This window comes from Miniopterus schreibersii (assembly GCF_964146895.1).
Source record: "Miniopterus schreibersii genome assembly, chromosome: X".
Lineage (NCBI taxonomy): Eukaryota > Metazoa > Chordata > Mammalia > Chiroptera > Miniopteridae > Miniopterus > Miniopterus schreibersii.
The window spans coordinates 96,610,257-96,628,714 of record NC_138104.1 but is presented as its reverse complement, the minus strand read 5'-3'; the positions used below and the strand labels follow the sequence as shown (position 1 = coordinate 96,628,714).

At 42.6% G+C, this 18,458-nt stretch overlaps 1 protein-coding gene across 7 annotated transcripts in view; it reads right to left on the bottom strand.

Moving 5' to 3' along the window:
* SH3KBP1 (SH3 domain containing kinase binding protein 1) overlaps positions 1-18,458 on the bottom strand; it is a 309,900-nt gene that overhangs the window by 230,772 nt on the left and 60,670 nt on the right. Inside the window, exon 1 of one of the 7 annotated variants that reach the window (XM_081126123.1) lies at positions 4,236-4,421. The exons of the other annotated variants lie outside the window; for them this stretch is intronic. Within the exon in view, the coding sequence (XP_080982249.1) occupies positions 4,236-4,286 (51 nt within the window). The 5' untranslated portion in view covers positions 4,287-4,421. Of the gene's footprint in view, positions 1-4,235; positions 4,422-18,458 lie in introns of those variants that run through there. 7 annotated transcript variants of the gene reach the window in all.

Sequence of the window (18,458 nt, the reverse complement as noted above, 5' to 3'; positions counted from 1 at the left end):
TCTTATGTGCGTGCGTGCGTGTGTGTGTGTGTGTGTGTGTGTGTATACCTGTTATACTTCTATAAACATTTTAAAAAGTAGCTTACATCAAGTAAACCTCTACATAAAGAAGTAAGCATATTTTACATAGCACCTACGCCAGTGTTTTTCAAACTGTTTTCACCAAACTACGCGTTGCCACCAATTAGTAGGCCACCAAGTCAATTTAAAAGGTCCCCAACAGCATGTTTTATTATTGTGGTAAGAACACTTGAGACATACCCCCTTGACAAACTTTTAGGAGCACAATAGAGTATTGTTAATATACGCATAATGTCATAAAGCAGATCTCTAGAACGTATTCATCTTGCATGACTGAAACTTTATACCCGATGAACAGCAACTCTCCACTTCCCCCATCCCTAGCCCCTGGCAACCAAGATATGGTAACATCCTAAATGTCCATTGATGGAAAAATGAATTAAGAATGTGGCATATAATAGACGAGACTGACAAATGTCAGAGGGATGGAGGAGGGCGGGTGGGAGGAGGGGTAGAGAGTAACCAAAGAATTTATATGCATATATGCACAATCCAAGGGCACGGACAATGATGGGGAGAGGGATGGGACGGGGTGGAACGGGTTATTGGGGAGAAAAAGGGACATCTGTAATATTTTAAACAAAAATAAAATTTAAAAGAAAAAAAAAAGAATGTGGCATATATATATGCAATGGAATATTATTCAGCCTTTAAAAAGAAGAGACTCCTGCTATATGCTGACTAGCATTTTTAAAATGGAATGGAGAATATCAGAGCACATCACACACACAGTGAAGGCAACTACTGTTTCAGGAAACTTACTTCAGTTACACGTATATGTATGTATATGTACATGTATACTAAGTTGCCAGTTTGGGGGAGTTTTTGTTTTGTTTTGTTTTGTTTTTAATGTAGGACATGGTAAAAATAACGCTGCAAAATGTTGAGTACACCAACAAATAATGCACGGATTTGGAAGCCAGAGAGACCTGGGTTCTGATCTGGCTGGTGATAACCTCCCTAACCTCTGTGAGCCTTCATTTCACCGTCTCTAAAATGGGGTCATATTATTTACTCCCCAGAGTTGGTATCAATGAGCTGGCAAACAGTCCACTGCAGAGAGGTACTTAGACACTGCCCCCAGCCCTGTTGCCATTTACATGGGCCAGGCTCTTTACCTGAAGGAAGGATGTTTAAAGGAAATATACAAAGAGGGGCAGTGCCAAGGCTGAGCCCCCATCATGTGACCCCTTCAGGCCTCCAGAGAACAAACCGCTAACATTTGAGAGCAGCAAGACAGGGAAAATCTATTGCCCAGCACACAGGGTGATAAATCATCTGGCTTTGGATTCTGACCAGAGGGAAAACCACTTTCTAAGATAAGAGGGTTTTCCCATTATTCTTGGCAGGAGGTGGGGAAAGGCAGGAGGGGAAGAGGCCTCGGCAAAGAAATGAGCATTTGTTATAAGCAAATCACTTTGAAGACAGGTGGTTTTCATTTTGAGAAAAGGATACTTAAAACAGTTAGAGGGTTACTCTGCATACCAGCTAAGGGCTTGCCTGGAGAGGGAAACAGGGCCCTGGGGTATGGAGTGCTCCCATAAGTAGCAGAGCAATGGTGAAGGCAGATGGGGCCAGGAAGGAATAGCACAGAAAAGATCGAACTGTCTTTATCAGCTTGCAGTAACAAACTATTGAAAGTCATCCACTGTATTCATCCAAACCCTCTATTCATTTTACAAATACTTGTTGAACGTCAACTGTGTGCAGAGAACTGGGGATACAGTGGGATAAGATAGGCAAGGCCTCTGCCTGTACTGGGATTAAAATTCTAGTGGGAGAGATAGCAAGTGCCAAGTAAATCTATGAGGAAACAAGGAATTTACAGACTGTGATATAAGTGCTCTGCAAGAAATAGATATGGTGACGTGACAGGAAGGGAGAAAGGTAACTTAAGATGGAGGAAGTCCCTTTAGATAAGATGGCCCAGGAGAACTTCTCCCAGTAACACCTGAACATAGAGCAAGCCAGTCAAGCAAGAGCCAAAGAAGAGTGTTCCCAGAGGGGGCACTGCAAGTGCCTGAGCCTAGGAGCAGGAGCTGGAGCAGCTAGGACACTGGTGTGGCAAAAGGTGATGGCCAAGTGGGAGGTGACCTTGATGAGGCTAGAAAGGTAGGAAAGTCCCTGACCATAAAATGTGGATTTCAATAGAGAGCTACTAAAGTTGGTACACTGTAATACATGCTTCTGATGATGGTTACCATAAAAGTTACTCTTAAATCATCACACACAAAACAAAGTGCACAGATAGCATGATGTCTCCAAAATCAGTGATAAAAATTAGCACTGGGCCCAGCCGGGCGTGGCTCAGTGGTTGAGCATCGACCTAGGATCCAGGAGATCATGGTTCAATTCCCAGTCCGGGCACATGCCTGGATTGCGGGCTCAATCCCCAGTTGGGGGTGTGCAGGAGGCAGCCGATCAGTGATTCTCTCTCATCATTGATGCTTCAACTTTCTCTCTCCCTCTCCCTTCCTCTCTCTGAAATCAACAAAAATACATTAAAAAAAAAATTAGCACTGTATTAGAGCTCATGGATATAGTTATCAAGAGTTTTGTTACCTAGAGGCAAACAATTTTAGCCTAAATATGAGATGAAATACAAGGAATACAATGGGGTAAGGGATGGGAGAACGTGTGACTTACAAGGGAACACTATTATTAGCAATTAACTCACAGTTAGTAGATATAAAGCACATAATAAAACTAATGAAAAAGACAGGCTCTGGAAAGTGCCCTAAACAAACACACATAATGGTGGAAAGGCCATTGGGAAATTGATCAATGGCAGTTGCCTAAATCCAAGAGCAGGTTAACTGAAACAACCAGATGGAAAGTCACGACAGTGTCCTAAGCCTACTTCAAAATCAGAGAGCTGCTGAGCAGTATTCTTCCAGGTTTACCTTTTCTTTTTCTTCTCCCTTGCCTCAGCCGAATATAGGTATTCATAACTTGGAAACCTAAAGCTGAACTAGAAATGGCTCCTTTGAATTATCGCTGTCCCTCTAGGACTCATAACATGGCTTCATGACTTGAGTTCCCAGTCTCCACAATCTTTATCTCAAATGTATCATTGAGACATAAGCATAACCCACTCACACCTTCTCCCTGGGACCTCCTTGTTCTAGGGGGTCACTTGGCCATGACTAAAAGGGCAGCCTAGGGCTGTGGACTTGAGCAAGGCCAACTGGACAACCTCAAGATCAAAAGAATGACACCAATCAAGAGAACTTGGTGTCCACAAAGGCTGTCCTGAAACAAGCGAGGGTCAACAACATGGGCACCATTTCACAGAGTCCAGCACATTGCTTGCATTGGTGGTATACTGTTCCATGAATGAAGGTGAACAGGGAAGGAGGGCCAAAACCCATCACTCAGCTAGAGCTTACCAAGTGCCAGGCACTTTCACATCCATTACTTCAAACAATCCAGCAATTCCACAAAGTGCAATGCTTGTGATTTTCAGATGAGATAAGACTAGGAGAGATTTTTGTTAGTGGCCTAAAGCTATGTTAGCTGAGTGAGGACTGGCATCTCACCCACCACCTAGAATCTAGCAGAAAGACAGTGCTTTGAGAGGACTCCAATCTGACTTTCTATCCCTTCTTTCATCTCATTCTTACCTCCTCCCCCTTTATCCTTCCCACCGCAGGAAAGCTAGATTCCACACCTGGCTTCATCCCAGACTCCCAATAAGCCAGCTGCCTCAAAAATGCTACCTGCTCCCAACCTTTGATCAGGACACTTCCTGATTAAAGGGCCACCTGCAGGGTGGGAGTTGGGGAGGTAACTGGAGTTACATTCAGTGTCCCCTGGAAAAAAACTCATCAATAGTCGTCAGGAGAAGGAAAGAGCCATCACACCAGATGACAGGGCTGCTCAAAATCTTTATAGACGTCACTTCAAAAGGGACTCAGCCAAGGGCCACTTCTGTCACTGAGGAGGGCTTGGGGAAAGAAATTCCCTTCCACCAGAAACAAGAAAACTGATACCCAAGTCCAAGTGGAAAATGGTGTTGCTCACCATCTAGGAAGGACTGAGCTGGGACCAAATTCCCCCATCACACCCCCGTCCTGGCATACAAAGTAGTCAGGCAACAGGCTACAAAAGATGCAGACATAATAACAATCTGAACAGATGTACGGCCTACTTACAATCTCAGACGCATCTACAGCACTCGGGGCTTTGGCTGCGGAAAGCTCCATTCTGTGGGGTATGAAATGGTGATCTGGGGCTGACTGTGTCTGAACTCTGGGCAGGAGTGCGGTCCGTGCTTGCTGAGAACTCCAAGTCCCTCTGATTCACTTGGCAGCCGAATTATTCTAAGCATCCTGTCCCGTACCCAGCCTGCCTTGCCCCTCCCACTAAACATTCACACTGGGTGGGTTGTTTTTTTTTTATTCTCTGCACTTATTTCTGTCACATCTCAACTGAAACTCATTTTTCAAAATTAATCCACTCTCTCACACTTGAGAGTGTGAAACCTTTATGACCCAGGAGGAGAAAGAGGAAGAAGAGCCACCTAATTAGGAAGTTGTAACTAACATCGGAGAGAAGAGAGTTGGAGAACTGCAAAGTCTGCAGTAACAGCAAAATGGAGATTATTCGAGACAGCTGAAACACTCCACCCAGCCTCCAGGAGGGGACATGCACGGGAAACAAAGGGCATATGGTGTTTGCTTTCTTCAACATCCGTTCTCACCATTAAGGGCTGCACCAGCAAATGCTCATTACTGACATGAGGACAAACCTCACTCCCAAAGAGACTCAAAAATACAGCTCACAATCAAATAAATTACTTTGCAAAGCACGGGCATACCTTGATTTTTTTACTACACATAAAACAAAATTTAATAAAGTCCAAAAAACTGGCAGAATGTCTATTCGGCTTCATGAAACATGAATTTTACTTGAAAGAAAAGTCAATTTCTGTTAATTTCAAGTTTATATAGTAACTCAAATACTGATATATTCAGGACAGGATTTTTTTCCCCCAAGGAGTGATTCCAAGGGGTAACCTAATAAGTAGATAAGAATGATTTTATATTATTTACTACTAGTCATATATTTAAACAGTCCTATCCTAAAGCAAACAGGTTTTTCTACTGTGACTTAAATAATTCATCTTCTGCATATTTAATGCTAACAGCATACCCACTAATGCTCACACTATTAAAACTTCCAAAGGTCAACTTCAGTGCACTCTCTGACCAAATTACAATGAATTCCTGAATTGGGGAGCTCTGAACTGATGACACTTTCCACTGTGACATAAAGCCAGGGTCAGCTTCAAAAACACCCCCATCCTACTTAATTACTCACAAGCCTACCCAGCAGAACCCATTATTGGTCACAGTGCCCACCCATCCACCACAGGACCCATTCTCACCTCCAGAGAGGCAGCCTAATTAATTCTGAGCCAATTGTTGGTTCAGGGTGGGCAACAGGAACTAAACTTACCCAATCACACAGACTGCAGGAAAGGACTCCTATGTACCAGCTGTGAACAAGGAATCAAAAGGCCACACTGCCAATGGATGCCATCCTACAACCCCCTGACAACCACAGAGACACCAGCCCTGGGGGAAGCTACTGCCATAATGACACGGTGGAGGAGAAATGGCCAGAACACAGGTCTCTGAGTCACTTTGAGCAGATGATCACACTGCCCTCAGGGTCCAACCTATCTGTAGCCTCCCAACAAACATCCTTGTTTAAACCAGTCCCAGCCAGGTTTCTGTTCCATGCAATCTAAAGCATTGCTGACAGGAATGAGCTGAGCAGTAGCTGGAGGGCCAAGGGCAAGAGTTTGTAATTTGGCAAAGATACTCTTTAAAGTAAATAATATATTCAGAAAACATTCCCCTTAAAGAAAAAGGAGAAATTACAAAGATGAGTGGTTGCTGAGAGCTGGGCATGGAAATGGGAAGTGACTGCAAATGAGCACACGGTTTCTTTTGGGGTGATGGACATGTCTGAAAACTAGATTGTGGTGATGTAAATATACTGAAAACCATTGAATGGAGCAATTCTGTAAATACACTGAAATCCGTTGAATGGGGGCAATTCAAATGGGTAAATTTTATGGTATGTAAATTAGATTTCAATAAAGCTGTGTTTTAAAAAGCTACAAGGGAGCAGATGATTGATCATTCAGAAAAAGTAACTGGTTGGAGGAACTTTTCCTCCATCCCCATCTGATGGCAGCACGCCTATGTGTAAAATCCTTCCTCCAGTGTTTCCCCATTACCTCTAGAGTCCAAGTTCCTTACAAAGGCACACGAGGTCCCTGTTAACCCTCTGCCTCACTTTCCCCATTTAACTCACTGGCAAAGCTTACTTCCAGATACCCATCAAACCATTTCCACCTCTAGGCCTCTGCTCACACTACACCCCCATCCTGGGTCACTGGCTCCATCCTCTTCACCTGATCTATTCCTTCCTATCCTTCAGCAGGTTCTTAGGTTCCCCCTTTGGGCCCCCTTACTGTACTGGGCATGCACCACAATGGGTTGGAATTCTGTCTTTCCCATAAGGCTATACCCCAGGGCCTGGAGCAACATTCCAGACCTGATAGAACTGGTCTCATCTTTCTCTTTTTCAGGAAGGACACCAGCTTCTTTGCAGGTCACCTTTGTCATTGAGGTTAGAGGTGGGCGAGCCAGAGGCAGGTTCCAAGTGTCCTGGTTCTCACCCACACCCACTTTCCTGCAGTGACTTCAGGCTCAGCAAGGAACACAGGCACCCACAATGTGTAAATGGAACCCTGTAAGAAATCCCTTATCCCCGACCTTCTGTATCTCTACTCGAACTCTCCCTGATGCAGAAGGTAACTGGGAGAGGCAATGCACGACTCTCTCACTGTATAAGCTTCAGAAAAAGAAGAGAGGGTACATCGAACCTTTTTTCTTCTGATTATGGGGTTTCCCTTATTTTTTTTAACCCTTAGACAACGTAAGGAGCTGGGGTACAAAAAGTCACAAATGCAACAAGAATGAGAAACACTTGGTTTTGAAAAAAAGACTAGACATTGAAAACAGGGCACAATAGAAAGCTGAGAATACTTGTCTCCACCTGCTTGTCTTATCTTCCTGCATGACCACAGGGGAAAAGATTAATAGTATGATTTAATATAGGTTTAAAAGCCACTTGCTAGAGAGTCTCAGTTGAGAGAGAGAGAGAGAGAGAGAGAGAGAGAGAGAGAGAGAGAGAGAAAGTAAGTCACACTGGTAAAGGAACGACATAGAATTCATGCTTCATTACAACAAAGACATCAGCAAGCCCTATCTTCCTAGCTTGCCCGGCTCTCCTCTCTGAACACCACCAGAAACAACCCCCAAAGCCAGGAGCATAGGAAAGAGCTGAAATAACACTTTAAATGTGCACGACGGTAATTTCAGCTCCTACCTCATAATCATGACTCCTCTTTTCCATATTTGGACCCCAGCTTCCCTGGATGCATTCTGGGAACCTTCACAGACATTATCTAATGCTAAGCAGGTCAGCAAACTAACCATTAAGTCCTCTTTTTCTCTGTGCTCTCTGATTTAAGCTGGCCTGGACGCAATCATAAAGAACTGATTAGTGCCCTGCCAAGGGGGGTGGCTAAGATTTTTCATGTAGGTTGGGTCGAACAGGAAGCTCTTAGGGTGTCAGAAAATTTGCCTTTAAACATCTTGATTTGATCCCCACAGTGAAGTTTTCAAAGCTGTCATTACCCACCTCCTCACCCACCAAAACAAGTCGTCCCATGCGCCAAAAGGTTGTGGGTTCAATTCCAGATCAGGGCACATGCCCATGTTGCAGGTTTGATCCCCAGTCAGGGCTCATGTGGGAGGCAACCAATGGATGTTTCTCACATGGATGCCCCCCCCCCATGTCTCTCTCTCTCTTCCTCTCTAAAATAAAAAATAAAATTTAAAAAGCTGCCAAATTTATTATCAAGTCACTTTGGGTAGCTTCCTCCCACAAAAATATTACCTGCTTGGCAGCAGCCCTAGTAACTCTAATCCAATCCTTTTGGAAATCTTCATCCTTCAAACTCCCCCAGGTGATTCAAGTGATCAGCTATACTCTTGCTACTAAAAGTAGCGTCCCTTGAAACTGCAGAATCTGGGTCTCCCCACATCCAACTGCCCCCCTAATCTGAATCTGAATTTTACCATAATCCCCCAGGGAGCCTGTGGCACATTAGGCTCCATCAACATCTGGCTTCAGAATCTTCAAGATTGTGTTTTGTTTGTTTCCTCTTCACAAGTAGGAGAAGGAGCAGGGGGAGGTCACCATCAGAATCCACATTCCTAACTTTTTCAGGATCTTACTGATAAACTACGCCAAATCCTGCTCTTTCCCCTCCCCACTCTCTCAGAAACAATGAGTATTCAGATTAAATGTAAAGGGAGTCAAAGACTAGACACAGCCTGCTTTTTCAATTAAAGCAATATATTTTTCCATTTGTGCTGGCAGCATGGACACTCACATTACTGCGCATGTTTCAAGCTACTCCTACATCATCAAAGCCACAGAACCTGCAACATCTTTTGGTATTAAAGAACTTTATGTGCAACCCAAGCATGCCAGGATAAATAATTCTTGGAACTTATGAGAATTACTAATTGTATCCATTCCTAAAAATCAATAAACTTCAAGAAACTTTTTAAAAATTCATATGCTTATTTCCTTTCTTCAAATAACATCAGAAGGCATTCACAGGAAGTCTTGGTTCCAATTGAAAGTGGCTGCACATTAAAAGAAAGCCTTGCAGTAGCCTAACAGCAGTAGCCTAACACCCAGCTCAGACAAGATTCCCAGCAGGTTCTCAGAACCTGACAGACTGGGGTATTCCCTCATGCTAATTACAGTTTGTTTCGCTGTTGTTTTAACCTAGCCAAGGCCACCCAGATGATCCTATAGCACAGAACAATAAGGAGTGAGAGAGCATGGACTCAAGCTAAACCACCCCCAGGCTCAAGTCCAGCTCTGGCATTGACTAACTGTGCTCCCCTGGGCAAGTTACTTAATGCCTCTGGTCCATGGGAAGTACTGTATAAAAGCTTGCTGTTTTTCTCACCTACCGGGTAGTAGCAGGAATGGTACAGATAATAGAACAATGCACACACTAGGTGCTCAATTATTATTACTGGTTAGAGAACAGCCCACCCAGATTACATTTCCTTCAATGAATGTTTCATTACCAAACACCAGCAACCTTTGGTGTGTCAAGAGAGGTGCTTGTGGGAAAGTTTTTTGCTTTCCTCTAATGGCAAAAGAAAAAAAACACACACACCAGAAACCAATGGATATAATTCTCCTTTTCATCCAATGTGAAGTTCAAAGTTCTCCCTCTCCAATCCTGTACTTAATATGGTTTATTTATGTTGTGGTTTATTTATCCTCAAAGAGTATTATTATAGAAAAATATGAAAAGCATTTAAGCAGGTGAAAAATACAGTCTGTAAAACAGTAGACTGGTACCAATTATGTAGCTGCTATTGAAGCCACAAATGCTAATTTCTAGAATGTTCCCAGTAGACAAGTACCAGACAATATGGCTTTCACAGTATTAATGCTCTATAGTAACATATGTAGTAGTAAGACAGCAGAGGGAATTGGGAAATTGAAACTATTTAAACTACCCATTTTCATCTGTTTTTAAGCACTCACGACAAATGAACAAATGATATATTGTTCAACATGTATTTATGAAATCCATTTCCCCAGGCTGTTTCACTAGCCAATGCTTTAACATAAACTGAGTTACCATGCGAATGAAACAACCATGTTCATTTGTTTCATTAGAAGCTATAATTTCTAATAAGACCCATAATTCCAGTTAGTTCTTACAGTGCAATCATGAGAAGTCAGGCTACTGAAGTTCAAATACCAAGGCTGACCTTTAATAGATCGGCAATCTCTATCAAGTCAGGTAATTTCACTGAGCATCAGTTTTCTCATCTGTAATATAGGAATAATCACTACCTGAGGGGGAGGCGTTGGGAAATAAGGATTAGCTCTGAGTTAATGTGTGTTCTCTACAATTATGAAGAGGAGTAAGTAATACACTTTTACTAGATAAATAATGAGGCCTCTAACTCACAACAGCAAATTCATATTCCTTTTGACTATGGAATATGTGCCAGGTCCTGAAGTGGTTACAAAAATGTGTAATAGACTCTCTTTGGCCCCCAAAATGGGGGAAGAGAATAGTAGTTCTTATATGTGCTTAAAGTGAGAGAAGAAGAATGGGAGCAGGAGAGAACCCACCCAATACCTCCTCCCTAGGTTAGTCATCAGCAACATTCCCATAGCACTGTTACCTTCCAAAGCATGAATATTATACCAAGGGAATGCAAGCTTGTTCATGCCTCAGGGCCTTTGCACTTGCTGTTCTCTGCTTAGACGGCTCTTAGTAATGGCAGGAGCCTCTTCATCATTCAGGTGTGAAGTACAGTGTCACCTCCCCCAAGAGGCCTTCTCTGATGACTCCAGCTGAAACAGCCCACACACTCCACCAGCCATCCTATCGTCTCTCCCTACAGTATTTCTTTGTTGCATGTTTCACTATCTATAATTATCTCCTTGATTTCTGCAGTTATGTTCTCTCTCCTCTATTAAAATGTACACTCTCTAAGAGCACAGACCTTGTGAAACCCATTCCTAAAATGGCACAGGGCACATAGAGGGCACTCAGTGGATAGAGGTAGGTAATACAGGCATTCCTTGGAGATATTGTGGGTTCGCTTCCAGACCACCACAATAAAGCAAGTCATAATCTTTTTGCTGGTGGAGGGTTTTGCCTTCAATTTATATTAAAAAAAAATTCAACATCTGTGAAGCACAATAAAGCGAAGCACAAAACAAGATGTGCCAGTATATATGTGTATAGTTTGATAGTTCCAACATCTGTGTCATATCTGTGTCTGGTTCTGATGATTGCTTTGTCTCTCCTAAAAGAGAACAATTTATTTGAAAATGTGCATATTTATAAATTAAAGTATATCACAACATTGCATGCTGATTCTTTGTCCTTTAAACTGATATCCAACCATTATTATTAATATTCACGGGAAGTAGAAGTTACTAATGATCACTCTCTCATTCAGCAAGTGTTGGATCCCAGGCAGCAATATATCACACAACACCTAACATCTCTAACCTTCAAAATGCCACTCCTCTCACCCACATTCCTAATTTAATATAATCAGTAATCATATATAAATGAAAGCAGTAGCAGCAGCTTGGTAAGATCCATCTCATGGAAAAAATGTTCCTTTTTTATTTAAATAGCTCACTACCTTAGATAATAGTAAATAAATTATATGCTATGAAGAAAATGAACCATTAATGACTCCAAAACTTCAGATTAATCCTAAAGATTGTATATGAAATTCAATTAAAGCAGCTGAATATTTAACACAATCCTTCTCTGTACTTAAGACCATTCTAGCCAGTCTGGGGAAAAATGGGTAGATGTGAATAATCTACCAATCCCTGCCATTGGGACAGACACAGCAACAAAGTACAGGGCTGAGAGGAGCCCAAGTGGCCACACAGTCTGAGAATGGAAAATGCATGCCATAGGCCAAGAATGGTTCTATGGTAAGTTCATCAGCAGAAAGAGTCACTTGTAATTATGTTTATGTTTTAATATTCACTTGTATATTCCAAGTGAAGGGAAGGGAAGAAAAGGATATAGTGTTTAGTAAAGTAGATGAAATTCATTTGGCTTTCATTATAATGAATAAAGACAGGCCTAAGCTTGTCTATAATGAGACTAAAATGGGATGGCTCTACCCATGATGATTCTATAGCTTTAATTACCATTTGTGGCTCCGTGAGCTGCATCCCAGGTAGAACTGCAATTAGGGTCACCAGTTAGTTAGCTAAATAACACACTACCCCCTGCCTGAGAATCATTGCTTGTCAAATGTGCTATGATGTTACAAGGGCTGTTTACAAATCAGCTTCACCCCTGCATTGCAACAGGCCTGAAATTAGATCTCATATCAAGCTCCAGGGCAGGGGACTGTGTTCAGCTTAAAGTTGGCAGTAACTGTGACTTGATTGTCACCTTAAAACATCTGTTAATGGAACCCATTCAAATTCAAGTTTTAAAGTAAAAGAATGGGTTAAATTGAATAAAAAATATCAGAGGCTAAAAAAGTAAGGTATATGGATGTTTAACCACCAATGACAGGAGAAACTCACACTTTAATTGCATGGATTATATGTACCAAAGAGATCATCTGTCATTTGACAGTTTGAACCAAATAACAGTGTTCCCTGAAAAAATATCAATAAGCGCAGAAAAGCAATTTTTCAACATTTAAAACCACACAAAGCCGGCATGTTCCATATTCCAGTGTGTTTCAAAGATCCTACCATGTGACACTGGAGTCTAGTGTCAGAATTACTCGTTTAACACAGAAGAGCCGAAGCTACTTTCATATGGCAGATGTACTTTTGTTGTTGTTAATCCTCACCTGAGGATATTTTTTCCATTGATTTTTTTTTTTGAGAGAGTCGAAGGGAGGGAGGGAACAAGAGAGAGAGAAACACTGATGCGAGAGAGACACATCAATTGGTTGCCTCCAGCACATGCCCCAACCGGGGCTGGGGATCGAACCCACAACCCAGGTATGTGTCCTTGACCCAGATTTGAACCCGAGACCCTTTGGTACACAAGCCAGCATTCTAACTACTTAGCCACACCTACCAGGGTGGCAGATGTACTTTTTTATAGTCAGGTTGGCAATTACTGCAGTTTCAAGATTTGGAAACAAAAAAGTTGCATACATACTCTTGATTTTGCAGCTGAGGAAAACAGTGAAAGACTGAATTGTGAATATAAGCCAAGCTGTTAAACAGCAGTTACAGAACTATAGCAATAAACTGGATTCCTTCTCTATTTGTGCCCATGAAGGCCTCCATATTACAGTGGGACTACAAGTTTAGCAGTTATAACTTAATAATAATTATGATTTAAAATTTTTTTTAAATATATCTTTATTGATTTCAGAGAGGAAAGGAGAGGGAGAGAGAGATAGAAACATCAATGATGAGAGAGTCATTGATTGAGCCCGCAACCCAGGCATGTGCCCTGACCGAGAATTGAACCCTGATCGCCTGGATCCTAGGTTGACGGTCAACCGCTGAGCCATGCCCGGCCGGGCTTAAATAGTTTTAATGTAAGTTTTGCCCCTAATTTGTCAACATAAGCACACCCCATGTGACTGAAGACTTCAGCAGGTGGCATCACATTGCAGACAATGACATACTGTCTGAACAGTCACAGCCTTGCTAAGAATATATTCCCATTTTAACACGCCAGTGTTGATTATAGTTTCCTATAATCACGACTAAAATGTACATCTATAGTAAATATTTTAAACACAATTTTAAATTACGTTTTCTTCCATGATGTGCAAAAACAGTCCCTTTTTGGTTTTAATCTGGCACTCACTGTACTGAGTACTGATACTATCTCACATCTTGACCATAGCCTTGTTTTCTGGCCAGGAAAATTACATCCCTCAGAGCTTCATGGTCACCAGTAAGTTTAGAAAAACAAGGTTCACTGTAAGAGGAGACAGCAGTCAGGGTGTCCTCACACCGCCTGGGAACCTTGCATGGCCACGGAGAATTGCCTTCTCTGCCCCAGCCTTTTAGGAGATCACGGGTCACAGGGCTCCTCACTCTGGGCCTCCATCTGGGACCACCTGTCTCAAGAAGGCCGGGCAGGATGTGGTTTGGCTTGGAAAACCTATCACACGCTCAGGCAAGCCCACTTTGTTTTTCACACAGACTCCCAGACACAGGATATCGTCTCTTTGTTGGTTTTCTTGAGAAAAACCTGGTGGTCCCAGAGGAAGTATGACAACAAATGAAACACTCCTTCCCCTGTGATGACCAAAACAGGCAGTGAAGAGCTAAAATGGGCTGACTGCAGGCACCTCATTCCACAAATCACTAAATATACAGGGTGGGGCAAAAGTAGGTTTACAGTTGTGAGTACATGAAACAGAGTTTATCCTTGTGTTATCATCTATTAATTATTGTATTATTTTCCATACAGACAACTGTAAACCTACATTTGCCCTACCCTGTAGAACTATGTGGGCTTTTGAGTTAATGCGTGCTGTGACCACACATTAAAGAGACATTGACATTTTCACCTTCACTCTCCCTGAACTACCCTCCTGACTTTCTTGTCTAAGCTTTCTCAGTGGCAGAAAGATGATGAAATGTACCCCTGATCCCAAGGGGCAGGGGGGCAGGAATACATTAGTTCAAATCACCTTGTGAGTCAAGAAACTAAAATGAAACAAAATGTATCATGGGCAGCACACCTCAAGGCAGCCCCCCACCAGTCACTGACCTGGGGGGTGGGTAAAGGGGGGTGCTAGTGCCTGGCCATCTGTCCAGTTCTGTCTCTTCTGTTCTGCAGGCTGGCTGGGACTAGGGCATCACAGCTTGAGGCTCTCCATGCCCCACCCCCACTATTTCATCTCCATGGGTGTCATCCCCCCTCCACAAATAAACCTCCCAACTCCCACCTCTAACTCAGCACCCTCTGCCCACAGCACCCAACTTACAAGCACTGTCTCTGTATTTTTCCAGGCTCTCGGAGTGGCTTAATACTTATATTAATAGCTGATATTTATTAACTGAGTAAATGCATCAAACACTACTCCGAGTTGCCCTGTACACGTGATCTCATGCATACTCCAAAGTACAGTAGCAAAGAGGCATACTACTGTGGTTGCTATTGCCAGTTTTCAGAGGAAGAAATGAATACCTAGAAGGATTAAATAACTTCCCCAAGGTCTCAGAGCTCATATGCCTAGACTCAAGCTTCTAGGATCACAGGGCACTACTACTCCCAGTCCAAGCCTGACTGAACCTTGGAAGGCAGGACTGGGTCTGCAGCCGCCACCCTGCACCCCAGGAGCTGGGCACAGGCCTCGGGAAAGACATGCTGAGTGCAACTGGCCTGATCAGGTTCACAGGCCACAGAAGAGAAGGTTGAAATTTCTTGGTAGAAAGACAAGGGCACAACAGGCTTTCTTCCAGCACACAGCATGTATATTGTGGAAAAGGGCAAAAATGGAATTTTCAATTGTATCCATACTACAGATATTTGTACATATATTTCTCCACCTTCACCCTGAAAAAGCAATCTATTGGTACCTGAAATGAAAATATTACTTTAAAAAGGTCATCATCAAGTAAAAGTTGAATGGATGAGATGAAAATCTAAAAAGTTATCATGCAACTTGTTCACAAACTTTTACTCCACAAATTACCATTTTTATTTCAAACATTACTCCATTTCATATTATTTAATAAATATGGGAAGATGGCACAAATTCCTCAAGGCTTCCTCAAATAAAGATTTCATGTGATGGCCCTAACCATTTTGGCTGAGTGGTTAGAGCATCGACCCTTGGACTGAAGGGTCTCAGGTTTGATTCCAGTACTTCGGTTGCAGGCTTGATCCCCGGCCCCTGTTGAGACCAGTTGATGTGTCTCTCTCACATCAATGTCTCTCCCCCTACCCTTTCACTCTCTCTGAAAAACAGTGAAAAAAATATCCTCAAGTGAGGATTAAAAACAAAAAAGAATTCATGCATCAAATTTACTCTGCACTATAAACTTAGAATGTTCTGTTTTCTGTTTTTGGAGATGCTGACTTTTTTTTTTCAAGTCAAAATTTATCAGCCTGAAGATTGTGTACATTTGGTGAGTATGTGTGCCTAATTTTAAAAATTCTAATTCTTACAGTGTGGTTTAAGAGCTCCAATAATACTGATCAGATTTTTTAAAAACTCTTAGAGATATTTTGTACTTAACTATATGAACATAATAGAAAAGCGTTGGGTTTTTTTGGTTAAGAATAGTAGTGATTTTCATTTATATGCCCATACTTGGACTAATTCTGTAAAGGGGGGAAATGCCCCTACTGTGAGGTCCCCTTACACCAGGTGTTCATCATTATTAATAATATTTTTTTTAATTTATTTTTATTATTGATTTTTAAAGAGGAAGGGAGAGGGGGAGAGAGAGATAAACATCGATGTGAGAGAGAAACATCAACCCGCTGCCTCCTGCACACCCCCTATGAGGGATTAAGCCTGCAACCCAGGCATGTGCCCTGACCTGGAATCGAACCCACAACCTTTCGGTGCACAGTCCAACGAACTGAGCCACACTGGCCAGGGCTCATTATTAATAATATATAGCTGAACTCAATATACGTTATTATTTATTCATCCTTGTGTTCCTAGAGCTTCCCAGTACCTGGAACGCAATAAAATAACCCTAGCCCTTACAAAACTCTACCAGAATATTAGTCCTGTCTCCTTTCACAGATGAAGAAGTTGCCTCAGAGAGGGCAGGACCCTGTCGAGGCTGCACAGCTACGCGCCATGGGCAGGGATCTGGATCCAGGCCCACCCCAGAATCACGTCTGGCAGGGCAGTTTGTGCCCCATGCTGGGAGTCACCTGGAGTGAGTCTGGACCCAGGTAATCACTACCCTCCCCAAGCATTTCTCCCCCTTCCTTCTAGAATATTCACTTGCTTGGCTCTTTTCCTCTTCTTCTGGCCATCCCCTGTCTGTCTCAACATGGGGATGCTCAGGTCTTTTCTCTCCTCTGGCCACATACTCCCTTGCCTCCCATGTGACCTCATCCAGTCTGGGTTTTGAAGGATTTTCAGATCCCCCATCTCCAGCCTGGACCTGGTCCATGAACTCCAGCCCCACATCCTTAAACAAGCTTCCCAGTGCTCAGTACCAAAACCTCAGGGTCACCCCTCCCTCCACTCTCTCGCCACACATCCAGTCTTAACAGCAAATTCGAGTGGCACTACCTTCAAAAATATCCAGAATCTGACTGCTTCTCCCAGCTCCCACTGCCACCCCTCTGGTCTCCCCTGGATTTCTGAGCTGTCCTCCAAATGCTCTTCCTGCTTCCACCCTTGCCCCTTGCAGTCTGTTCTTAACACAGCAGCCAGAAGGAACCAGTTGGAGCATCCCTGGTCCCTCACTCCACTGCTCAAAGCTCCCCTGATTACTTCCCGTCTCACTCAGAGACCCAAGCCTTACAGTGGCCCTCCCCAATCTGGAGACCTGTGACCTCTAAACTCATCTCCTGCTGCTCTCCCCTGGCTCTCTCCCCTCCATCACACTGGTCTCTGTTGTTCCTCCAACCCACCAGGGACCTTCCCTCAGGGCCTTTGCACATACTGTTGTCTCTGCCTGAAAGGCTCTCTCCCAAAGATCCCCACAGGGCTCCCTTCCTTCAAGTCCTGACTTAGAGGTCACCTTTTCAGTGCGGCCTTTGCTGGCCTCCCTATCATAAATTTCTCTTTTTATTTATTTATTGATTTCAGAGAGAGGAAAGGATAGAGAAAGAGAAACATCGATTTGTTGTTCCACTTATTTATGCATTCATTGGTTGCTTCTTGTATGTGCCCTGACCAGGGATCGAATCTGCAACCTTAGCGTATCAGGATGATGCTGTAACCAACTGAGCTACCTGGCTAGGGCCTCATAAATTTAATCCCACCCCCATTATTAATGTCCTCTCTCCCCTGCTTTTCTCTCCTACCAACATACTATCTAAGTTATGTTTATTGCTTACTGTCCATCTACCCGTCTAGGATGTAATTTCCGTGAGGGTAGAGATTTTTGTCTGATTTGTTCATCAATGTCTTTCCTAGTAGTGCCTAAAACACAACACACACTCAGTAAACATTTGATGAATGAATGAATGAATGAATGAATGAATGAATGAATGAATGAAACTCAGAGAGCTTAATATACTTGCCCAGGGTGGCAGAGCTCAGCCGTGCCTCCAAACCAGTGCTGTGAGTCACCAGTTTGTGACAAAGCCCAGATGCTATATCATTACACACTCAGATATCTACAGATCTGACAAAATTCAAACCAAATTACATAGCAAGAGACCAATCTCCCCAGTTCATTAGGTACTTTTATTAACCTCATATTCGCTTGGAAGACAAGAGGGATTTAAAAAACAACAACCTAGAAGAAGTAACATACACCTGGGGATTGCTTCAGTCACAGGAAGCTGAAGGATGAAAGCACCTCAATCCCTGAGGAAAAGTAAACTAACCAGATCAAAATAATTTTAAATTTTAAATAAACTTTAAAAATCTTAGAAATAAAGATACCAAAAAACCCACTATTAACATTTTAGCATTTCTCCCTATATACAAGGTTTGGTAGTTTGTATATCATGCTGCACTTACAATTATGCACCCTGCTTTTTTCTCTCTTACAACATATGTATTTTCTATATTGCTGCATGCATTATTATAGCCCAAAATTTTAAGGTTATGTAGTATCTGGTC